This window comes from Buteo buteo, chromosome Z (genome assembly GCF_964188355.1).
Source record: "Buteo buteo chromosome Z, bButBut1.hap1.1, whole genome shotgun sequence".
NCBI classification, from domain to species: Eukaryota; Metazoa; Chordata; class Aves; order Accipitriformes; family Accipitridae; genus Buteo; species Buteo buteo.
This window is the reverse complement of record NC_134204.1, coordinates 66,897,209-66,909,269: the sequence shown is the minus strand read 5'-3', so window position 1 is coordinate 66,909,269 and position 12,061 is coordinate 66,897,209. Positions and strand designations below refer to the sequence as shown.

Below are 12,061 nucleotides of genomic sequence, written 5' to 3'. Positions count from 1 at the left end.
GCTCTGTACTTAGTTACAATAGGAACCACAAAGCAAACCTCAATAGGCAAGGCTGTTAGCTTTGGTTATAAATAGATGAGATGCAAGTGTTACATTAAGAGGAGAGCTTGGGAGGGTGAGGGGAATAGTAACGTTATGATGATGACTTTCCTTCCCTCTGCTTTTTTCTACCTTAATCTCTGACCTTCAGGCAACAGCTGGTAAGAATCTTGAACTATGAACCTACTATTGATCCACTTCCCTGTAGGTGATTATGTTTTACAGATGTTTTCTGCAGGCTCTTAGATATTTCTGTGCAATGTTGCTTGGCCAAGCATTTGCTGCTACTTTGGAGCTAGCAGACCTCTTGATACTTTAATGGGTCAGTTAGCACTGTTAGCTGCCCTGACCAGATAACACCCTTGTCTGTAGCCAGGAAACCATCTTCCTGGCAGATTCAATGAGGTGAATAAGGGAGGGGCATCTGGAGTAGCACCATTTGTCATGCAGGGAAGCTGACAGGAACCAAGAGAGAATATTGGGTTCAATTTGGATTAAAGTCAAAACAAACATTCCCAGAGAACCAGAACTGTCCCAGTGGCTCAAGAATTTTCAAAGGGAATTTGAGAGTAAATTAATGAGAGGGAAGATTACTGATTTTTTTTTTTGTTTGTGTTTTGTTTGATGGCAGTAAGTGTTCTCGTGCTCTGAGAGTGAAAACCAAACACCACCTACACTTTTAGGTCTAGAAAATGTCTTAGTTTTTCCCCTCTTCTGGTGAATACTCCTTGAGATACAACTAGATTGAGCCACACGAAGAAGGAAGCTAAGGAGCTTACATACGCTAAAGAAGCAGAGATAGGGTAAGACTGACTGAATTGGTATCAGTAAATGGGTTAGTGCCTTCCCTTAAGGCTCTGAAGAGACACGAGGGAGATCAGCAAACCCGATCAACAGAATTGCTTTGCTTACAGTCTGCTCACTTTGAGTCTGTCATGTAGATGTCCGTTCCACTAGTAGATATGAAAAGAAAAAGGCAGGAGCACAGGGATGCAGGGATAAAACCTGGAAGATACTATTGTTAGAATAAAAAGAATTATGGAATTAACAAAAATTACTGATTTTTGAAGATGTATTGTAACTTTAGGAATTGTCAAATGTATGTCTGACGCTAGCATAATTTCAGGTATTTCTGGTGATTTCAGGTAGTAAGTTCAACAAATGGAGAACTGAACACAGATGACCCAACTGCAGGCTGTTCGAATGCACCCATCACAGCTCCTGCAGAAGTAGAAGTAACAGATGAAACTAAGTATGTCTGTCTTTTTATATTCTTTGGATCTTGTGTGCTCAGCTACTTCAAAATTTTTCTTGTGTAGTTATTCAAAAAATATTGTCTAAACTGAATAGCCACTGGTGAGGGGCAAAACTATAGTGCTATAATTAATTTTGGCTTTAAGTATTTAAATAATAGACTTTCTATAGCTTGTGCTTTTTAGGCTAAGCCCTCAATAACACATCTCTATACTAGGGAAGTGCATGCATTTTTTATATTTCAACTAATTCTGTAATATTTATTTTAAGATAGTGTTCTGACTACCAAAAGTTATGTATGAAATATGTAAAATTCTTTCTCTGTGTGGTATTCTGATTCTCTTTTTTTCCCCTTACTCTCTGTATAGCTGCCAGAAAGTGTTGAACATGTGGTGAGTTCTACAGCACAGGCAGGCAGAAATAGCCCTAGGGGCTTCATTCTTGGTTTTGGTTTAAAACTAATTTCAGAGAACTTTAAAACAACAAGTCCATTTGGAAATCACAAAACATGTTTTAATATTGTGAAACAATTAACTGTTTTTACAAACAGCCACCTTCAGGAGCTATTTTGCCTGCTTCAAATCTTGCTTGCTTCTAAGTTGTGTAGTCTGTGGTGTACTTTATATAATCCTTTTCAGTGGGTAGTAGAATTTTTTTTTCTTACTTGCTATGGTGTTTTAGAGAGGAAAACATTCTTTTTGGATGTTGTAGCATTCAGCTAGTATTTTAACATCTAGAAAATAACTCACTTATATGAACAAGTAATAAATGCTAGCAAATACTTGAACTTTCCCGTTATGTCTGTAAACACAGTATTTACCAGAGTCTTAGTCTTTGACAACCTGCTAACTAATTACTAAAACATAACTGCAGGGTTCCTTAAAGTTACAGTGTAATGAAAGGGGAAAATATTAAGGTCTGTTAATGTGGGATGGACAACTAATGTATATATATTTGAGTAGTAAAGTCAGATTTGCAAAATAGTACAGAAAAATATTCTTAATAGCCGAAGGCGTTATAACTTCCAACATGTTTTCTTCTATAATCATGGTTGGAATAGGATTTTACAAGGGTATGGATCCAGTTTATCATAAAATAGAGGCAGTGAAGTATGAAGGATACATTAGTAGCAGAAAAATCCAGTAAACGTTCTTTAATGCTAGTAATTTTTGTAGGACCCACTTTTTAAGTTTTAGATAAGGGGAAATTTCTCAAAGTACAATTTTTTTTTCTTGAAGTGATTATTCTAAAGGTTCTGTTTTGGTGTATAAGATTTATGTGCCTGTGTCGTTAAAAATTGTGAATGGAAGTGTCTGTTGTGCCACACTTGTGCACTAGCACTGAGACGGTTCTTTATCTGCCATCTTTGCAGAGTACTGTATTATTATTATTCTGGCAAGAATTCAGTGATACGGACATTTTTGTTTTTAAGGAGACATTGTTTTATCAAAGACTGTCACGTTGTGCCTCTTTCATAATCTTTTCTCCATCTGAAAATATCAACAGAGTTAACCTCACTTGCTGATATCTTCTGTTTTAATATTTCCTCATACTCTGAGGAGACAAGCTTGAATAATTTTTAGAAACACTTCACTCGGTTCTAGATGTTTTCAAGTTTTAGAAGCTTAGCATAACCATATCTTTTTTTAAAAGATTGAAGAAAGGGTGCCTTATATCTGATTTCAACTATGAACAAAAATATTGTTTAGCTGAATATTAGATCTCCTGTTACAATTTCAGTGGGATTCTGTAAATCAGAGAGGATAAGGATTTTTTCAGTAACATTTTATTGTTTTGGGACATTCATCCAACACTTCCATAGTGAGTACATAAATATATATCAAACATGCAATATATATTCTAAATCTTATGCCTTGTCATCTTCATGCTCCTCAGGTATTGCTGTGCAGCAAGCATGTGCAGCAAGCATGACTTAGCAGTGGGTGTTAGGTTTTGGGTTTTTTGGTGTTTTGGTTTTGGTTTGTTTTGCTTGGGGGGTTGTGTGTTGTGTTTTTTTGTTTGTTTAGAAAAGTAGCTTTCAGCCCTATTTCAGTTGTTACTTACTGGAATTGTAAAGCAGGGAGAAAACTAACCTGATCACTGTTCTGTCCTGGCACTTGTAGATCTTATCTGCTGCAGATGGGTCTTTCAGGTATTACTGAGCAATTAGCCGTTCTTTCCTTAACTCTTTGCTAGCCATCAGAACAGTTGCTTCTATGAAGCATGTGTAATTTAGATAACCAAGAGGTTCTGCCATGGGAGGATAGAGAAGGGCGAACAGAAAATGATGTGATCTGTCCTTTTTGCATCTTGCATTCTGTTTTTGCCACTTTAAACACCTGTTATCAATCCTGCTGTTTATGCAATGAGTGCTGCCACATGCTAGATGACAAATACAAACCACAGCTATCTAAACACAAATGACAACTAAAGTTGCTTTAGCATGTTGTGCTGAGGGACTGCTCAAGTGGTAGAGGGTGTTTAACAAAAAAAAGGTATGATAATGTTTTAAGTAGGACAAAAATGTTTGCAACCAACTGAGATTGCTACCTTAGATAATATCTGAAAGGTCACTTAGATTGTACAGGAAAAGTAAGTTGTTTCTTGAGTTTCATAAATCGGTATTATACTGCCTGCTCTGAAAAAGTTTTATACTCTACAGAGAAAGGTTAACAGTCATTAAATGTTTTCTTTAAAAAGAAAGAAAGTTCCTTTCCTAAAATCAGAAATTTTCAAAGCATATCTATTCTTATGCATTTTGCATGCATATTGGATAATATGGTAAATTTGTGGTTTAATACTCATTAATATTGCCCATATCTGCAGCTTTAAATATGGCTTCAAGCAGTATAATATATATATAAAAGTGATAATGACACCCTCTAGTGACAGTATTCTTAGGAACATTTCTGCATATCTGTTATAAATTATACTCTTCAAGAGATTATGCACTATGGATCTCTAATCTCAGGGTTATGTTTCTTTCATAAAATTTATTATCAGACAATGTTGTCTGACCTGTCTTACTCCCATGTAAATGTGCATATATTTCAAAATGACATCTGTTTAGCCTTGGAAGGTTTGTCTGTCTAGCACTTCGAGGCTGATAAATATACATTTCAGTAAGTTTCCAAGTCAGTCCTGTGGTTTACAATGCTCTATGGAATTTGCATTCCTTTAACACTTTTTAGATATATATTAATAAGGGATTTATTTTCCCACAAATAACAGTCTTCAGCATTTTGTGAAATTCCCTGAACTAGAATACAGTTGAATAGTTCCTATAATTTAAAAAACCAACCAACCAAACAACAAACCTGTTAATAGAAATTGTAATCTTTGTAATAGTATTATGCAAACTCCAGAAGACCGGGAGATTAAAAAAGCAATCCTTTATGTTGTTAAAGATAGAACTCTTGAACTCCCCATTGCATGATGCCCTTCTCTGGTTGACAGAGAAGTAGCAAACTAAATAGGCTATGAAGAAGGAATAAAGAACAGTATGAGATTTGTAGCAAGTATGGGTTAAAATTTTCTGGGAAAGAAAGCAAGAAAACCTAAAGTGTCCTTGAATTACACGACGATCCAAGAGGTTCTAAACATTTAAGAATTGTGATCTGCTGTTACTTGAGACATGCTCCATATAAGCAAAATACAGTTAAACAGTGAAGAGTTAAAGTTCTAGATTGTTTTTCTAGAATATAAATTGTCTGCCACAATTCCGTCTTCCTAGAGTTACTTATGTAACCTCTGTTGTGTATATACTAAAACTACGAGTCGAGACAAAATTTTTCTGTAAGCTTACTCTGAGGCCTCCTAATCTGAAACAGGTACAAAAGTGATTTACCATCACAGTCTAGGTTAGGATTTCCTGATTTATAGGATCATAGGATAATTCACACTGAAAGGGAAGGAACACTCTAAAATGCTTTGTTTTGATATGATGTTTGTTGTGTATACATATATAAAATACTTGCAAAAAGGTTGGGGTGAAAGAAGGATTAAACTAAGTTGGACTCCATGCATCTGCATATAAATTCAAAGCTTAAGTGATAATGGATGTTAGTGGTTGATGCTAAGAAAAAGGGTTACTAGTTATGGGGGAATTTCAGTTGCAGTTGGTGGCTACTAGCCTTCAGAAACAATTATGTCTCTTTTAGAAGTACTTTAAAGTTAATAAATACAGTATGATATTTCTGTTAGCTGTAAAAATATTTATATATGTAGTTTTCCCTGTTGAATTTTAATTTTGGGCTTCCTTTCTGTCAATAACCAATGTTTTTTTTGTACTGAAAGTTATGTAACTCTCAGAGCAGCTCTGGTCTGTCTCTGCCCACTGCTACTTTTTCAGTGACTGAGTGACAGGGTGCCCTTGGATATTTTGAGAAGGTGACTTCTGTCTCCCCTTACTTTGGATGTTGTTCTCACACCCTGTAGAACCTTACTTTTAAACCCTTATTCTCCCTGGTTTTTAAATGCTTTCCCCAATTCCTATAGTCCAAACTAAATCAGCAGGATTCCTTTTGAATTTTAGTGACATAAAATGCTTAGTGAGCTTAAGGACTTACTGATAGGCTATTGATGCAGTATGTTTATATTTTCACTTCTGCTGTACTTCACAGTTCAAGAAAAACTCTTTAGTGTATGGCACTGCAAGTGAGAATTCAATAACCAAACTGCAGAACTCCATGAGGCAGGCAAGCTCTGTTAATGTAGACAGCTTGTGTGTTCACTTCTGGTTGCAAATTATGAATACTTTACTAAGTGGGAGCTTTTTTGTTTTTTTAAAGGTGGTGATAGGAGCTGGGAGTTGCTTAAAATAGGCTAACTTTACATGCAAATGAAAAAGGTTTCTGTGTGTATTTGTTGCTTTCCTCTTTAATTTATTTTCAAAAATACTTCCTGGACTTCTGGAGTCCTCCTCTGTATTACCTATCTCTAACACCCTCCAATTCTTTTTCCTTTTGTAGTGTTTTTTTCAGTTACTTTCAGATTGTCTTTATTTGCTAAGTGAAATTCGCAGTATTTGTCAATTTTAGTTTACTTCATGTAGTATGCACTAAAGCAGAAGAAAGAATATCAGTATACTTCAATATACTTAAAGCTGTGATCTTTCACTAGTAATATTATCACAGCACTGAATCAAAACATTATTTATATTGTTCATGAACATTTTCTTCTAAAATATTTTGGGGAATAGCCTTGGGGAATTTTCCAAGTTCTGGTTGACAAAGGAAGCTCAAACTGTTTTCTTGTATTAGCAACAGTAGTATCTTGAGTGCACAGTTCAAGTGATGCAATCTTAAGCTCAAACTTCTATTTGACATATTGCCAGTTAATGTGAAAGAGGACTCAGGTAATGGAACATTCCTTATACTTACAAATACATTTTTGAGCCAGCCTATAATGCCCGTGCTTTTGATACCCTTACATAATACTCTAAACTTAATAGCTATTTTTAGTATAGTTTTTTTCATTTGATACTTTTTCCCAAAAGAAGGCGAAATGTGTCAAAAATATCTCTATTTCTGTTTCTTTCACTAATAAATCAATCCCCCGCAGTAGAGCTTAATGTGTTCCTTGTGGTGCTGGCTATACCTGAACTACATACTTCAAGTGAAACAAATATGGTAAACAGTTTAGGTTTGTGATTTCTTTTTATATCATATGTAATTCATGTCACACCTGCAGGTGCTGCTGTTTTTTCAAGCGGAAGAAAAGGAAAACCATTCAATGCCACAAATGACTGGAACCAAGCAGAACATGGGAAATGCTCATTTGTTCAACTGCTGCCTTGTGATCTTAAAAAAAAAAACACCACCCAAAATCCAAACCAAAAACAGAACCAAACCCCCCCCCCCCCCCCACCGTAATGACCACATGTTTTCCAAGGACTCCCTTAGAAACAATGTCATGCCTGTGTGCTTTGATTTGGTTCTCCTGCATCCATCTTTTTATTCATCTATTCTGAAAGCTTCAAGGTTTTGTCAAACATGAGTGCTTCTTTGACCATCCACAAATGGACCAGTGAAATGGTACAAATGAACAGTATCTTCAGCAAAACTAAATTTGAAAAGTATTTCTCCTGTTCTAGGAAGTACTAGCTAGTGTCTTATCTGAAGACAGATGTCATAAATCTGTTGTTTTGAGTTCATAGCAGCATATCAAAAGCAGTTTCCTTCAAAATGCAGAAGAGAGATGTGCAACAGATTTCTTTTGTGACAACTACATTGATTTTTTTTTTCTTTTCTCCCAGTATTACTGGTGATACTGTAGTCAAATTTTATCAGCATTAAACCCTGCCTGTGGTATCATGGTACAGTCACTGTCTAGAGATACTGAGGAGGAGTATTTAACTGTTGACAGTTGTTTAAATGCTGGTGATACTAATGAACAGAAAGTATTTCCAGTAGCCTCAGGGTTTGAAAACCTGCTTTTGTTATGCCTACAATGGAATTGCAGTACAGTAGAAATTACAAGAGTGTTTGTACAAAGAATACAGAAGTTTGTATGATTTAAGTTGTGCTTCCAGTAATGTTAGTAAGATTGAAATACCTTCAAAAGAGATCTACAGAGGAATTACAAAAGAAGAAATAAATGTGAATCTGGTTAAAATGGAATCAGTATTAAAGGCTGTGTGTTCACTAAGGTAATTGAAGATTGACAACATCTTTAACTTGAAAATATGGATGTGCCATGTAATGTTAGAGAACTGTTTCTAAATTATTTTACTCTTTAATGTAGAAAACACGCAATGTTTTGCAATGCAATGGAAGTGAATGAGACTTCTCCCTTCTCTCCGTACTAGCCCATAGCACCCAAAATTTCCTGAGATTTTTTTTCCTGGAAATTTCTTGTCTTTTAGTGTAATGTCACTACTATAATAGGATGGCAAGGATGTGTCAGGTACTTCCCCACAGTCCAGTGAAGTGCCTGCAATATAAACAAACCAGCAGTTCTGTAGGCAAGGCAGCCCATTTTATATTTTCTTCTTCAGAAAATATATGCTTCTTTTAAAGCCATAATGACAGAGGTGTGCTTTTGTTATGTTTAGCTGTCAGTTACTGAAGAAGGGGTGTGAAAGATGGAAGTGGCTAGACAGATTTGTTGACCAAAATTCAGATTATGTCTTTTTTTTTAATTCTTCTAGAGCTAATTAGCATTTTTTTCTATCCATACATCCCTTTTCGCATACTTATTTATTTTTAACCTGTTTTGTGGTAGCATTTAAAATATATATGAAAATAAATGCACACCTTTGAATTCATTATTGCATTTGCAAGGGCTTTAATTGTATTTTGTAATTTATTTTTCTTTAACAGCCAAAAGTGTATTTTGTTGTTTGGATTATGTGCTCATATGTATACTTTCATCTTTGTTATTATTACTGTTCATGATCTTAAGTTTTTGTTTTAAAAAAAGTGAACTTGGCCTACAAATACATACCGTATAATAGGTCATAAGTTTCTGCTCCACCAGTTTGTGTTATTGATTATCTCAAACTCATGGAAGTTACTTCTTTGTTTTTATTTGAGCTGGAAGGTAGGTTACTTGACCATTCTCGTATGAAAACGCATCCTTCTTTGTAGAACTTGACCAACTTTGTTGCTTTGTAAGATTTGTAAGTACATGTGGTTAAGTATATTTCTCACATACCTGATTAGTTTTATTCTCAGAGGTTTTTGACCTGTACCTTGTTTGTATGGTCTGAAGTCCATACACATAACAAGAAAGTGCGTATATTATGGACTTAAAATATTTGAATATATAAAAGCTGTTTATTTGCTGAAATGACCAGTATCTAGGCACTTGCTTTTCAGCATTTTTTTTAAGTGCTTGATTTTAATGCTGAAGAAGGTTTTCTTCTAGCAAAACAAAGTGGTCAGTACTGATGCGGGTATGTTCAGGTTATGCCAATATGATCTGCATTTATATTCTTTTTTTTTCTTGTCTAAACTAATGAAGTAAACATTGGCTGGATGTCTAAAAATGAAATACATACCTGTTTAAATGTAAGAGAAAAAAATAAAGATAGTTTTTTAAAACTTGCCTTTTTCCCCCCTTTCCTACAGTCTTGAATGAAGTAGTGGAAGCTGTTTAAGAATTGCTGAACAGTTTTAACCTGTTTTGATGGCAAGGAATATGAAAGTGTATTACTTGAAATGCTACCTCAACATCACAGTTATAGTCATGTTTGCTTAGTTAACAGGTATTATTTTTATATGCTTTAATACACCTAATATTAACAATAGAGGGAAAGATTTCAATGCATGTGTTCGTAACTAGGAAATCTACTCAGGGTCTCCATGGATTAAAGTCTATGCAGTCTGTGCCACCTAGAATAAAAGCCATTACAGATACGGTGACATATGCAATAAATGTGTCTTGAATTTTGCTAGGTGGGTATCTAGAAAAGGAAGACTTATAGTTAGTTCTTCAGTCACAACCTTGAGATGATAATTCTTACCTGTAAAGCATTTGATATGATATAAAAAAGGGCGTATTTACTTGAGAACAATGTTAGTAGGCAAAATCAGTTGCTAGACTTCTAGTTAAAATCCGTAGCATTTTGCTTCATAAACAGATGTTTTCAGTTCCTTGTGCTCTTACAGAGCTACAGAACTCTTGCAAGTGAAAATTTTTTTCAATTTCACGTTTCTTTTTATTCAAACTAAAGTTTTCCTCAGAACTTCTTTTTGAGACTAGGAATTTTAACACTGGAGTGCTTAAGAAATTTTGTTTTCCATGTATTTTTCAGTAGCTTTTTAGAAGCCTTTAGTAGCTTTTTTTAAAGGATATTTCAAACATGAAGATTGCAGAATTGGTTTTGTCAGAATTAAGCCACTGTACAGCTTCACTGATTGTCTTATCAAACTAAACAGTATATTTTCCAAGGATACCTTCCTCTTTAAGTTTTCAGGATGAGTGGTTGTAACTGAGCTAGTATAGTTTTAAGGATGTATTCAGTTCTCAGATGCTCAATTTTTATTTTTCTTGTAAGATAGGCTGTTCGGTATCCTATTAACACATCTGTTTGAACCTTACTCAAAATACAGCTTTACTGAATATTTGTGGGACTTCCTGTGGTGACACATACTATGATATGGGGTATTTAAGATATTTTTGTCTTCACATAACTTACCTCTGAAATATTATCCTGTTGTCATTAAAGGCTACTGAGTCAAAAAGTACTGCTTAAAAAAAACCAAACCCAAAAACAACCCACCAACTCTTCATTAACTAGTTTGAGTTGCAAGTTATTTTTTAGACTACACTTGTGTTTTCTTGTGTACTGAAGAGCACTTCAGTGTTTAGCTAGCCCTGAGCATTTAGCTAATGCTTGGCTTTTGAAATGGACAACCAAAAATATGGAACACCAAGAAACTGCTTTGTAAATATTAGAGTGGTGAGGCTACTTCATGTTTGTGGCAGAGAGTGTATTTAATTTTTCGTCAGGTGTTTTGTAAACTACAGACCTACCTCAGTGCCCTGAGCTTTTCTATTGCCTGGAACAAGGAAGTCATTGATACACGGCCTTCGGTGATAATCAAGTACTCACAATTTCATGAAAACTTAAAGCAGTTGATGGACAGAGCAAATGATAAGGAAGCAAGGATCCAGTGAATTGTGATCATTGTACCTGACCATTTTCTATGTTGATCCCTAAACTGCCTTTTGCTTCCTTCTGAAAAAGCTTGAGAATTTAAATGTTTATTGGGGATTTGTAAATCCTAGACTATGCTCTAACTACTTTTTATTCCAGGCTTTGGAAAATGACCATGACATTGAATTGAAAATACAGTGCTGAAAATACACGTTTATGCCTTTTCATTAGTGAATAGAGGGATGAGCCTCTAGATCATTCAAGGTTGTTTGAGAACATTGAATATGAGTGCTGCAATGGATGGCTATAAACTCTTCAGGAGGGATAAGCAAGGAAGGAGAGGTGGTGGAGTAGCCCTTTTTGTTAGGAAAAGTTTTGATTGTCTAGAGGTTGACGATGGTGATGAAAGGGTCAAGTGTTTACAGGCAAGAGTCAGAGGAAAGGCCAACAAGGCAGATACCATGGTGGGAGTCTGTTATAGACCACCCAACCAGATGAAGAGGCACATGAAATATTCTGTAAGCAGCTGGGAGAAGTCTCACAATCGCTAGCCCTTGTTCACATGGGGGACTTCAACTTGCCAGATGTCCACTAGAAGTACAATACAGCAGGGAGGAAACAGTCTAGGAGGTTCCTGGAGTGTGTGGAAGATAACTTCCTGACACAGCTGGTGGATGAGCCAACTAGGGAAGGCACCCTGCTGGACGTGTTGTTTGTGTACAGAGAAGGGCTTGTGAGTGATGTGGTGGTTAGAGGCTGTATCAAGATGGTGTTTGTGCAATGGAGGAAAGGGGCAGCCCCACCAAAAATGAGACTGACCCTATCTTTGCAGCTCGATGCAAGGTGGCAGTTGGCAAAGGGGCTGGCCTGCCTTCTCAGGCTGGTTTTCTTTCCAAGGACCAAGGTCTCAGCTGGGTCCACAGCACGAAGCTTCAGTACAGTGGTGTAGGGTTTGGCGTTCAGAAGATCTCGCGATGTCACGGAAAGTTAGAGGGTTAGTCGCAGCCTTGTGATGTACCTGTAATCCCGCCTCCCCTTGTTAGTATAAAAGGAATTAACTGCGCAATAAAAGGTGGAAGTTGGCGCTCACACTGTGTGTTATCTGTCTCTTTCCCTGGTCTGGGGTTGATCAGTGATCTAATTGTGGCACCTTGATATGCAGCG

At 36.0% G+C, this 12,061-nt stretch overlaps 1 protein-coding gene across 8 annotated transcripts in view; it reads left to right on the top strand.

The window, feature by feature from the left end:
* Window positions 1-7,420, top strand: part of CSNK1G3 (casein kinase 1 gamma 3) — an 88,241-nt gene extending 80,821 nt beyond the window's left edge. For 4 of the 8 annotated variants that reach the window (XM_075021821.1, XM_075021829.1, XM_075021822.1 and 1 more), the window contains one exon: window positions 6,985-7,420. In XM_075021821.1, the coding sequence (XP_074877922.1) occupies window positions 6,985-7,290 (306 nt within the window). In that variant the 3' untranslated portion in view covers window positions 7,291-7,420. Of the gene's footprint in view, window positions 1-1,184; window positions 1,292-1,661; window positions 1,686-6,984 lie in introns of all 8 variants that reach the window. The other 4 variants (XM_075021826.1, XM_075021823.1, XM_075021827.1 and 1 more) reach the window with 2 other exon arrangements.
* Window positions 7,421-12,061: the final 4,641 nt, after the last annotated feature.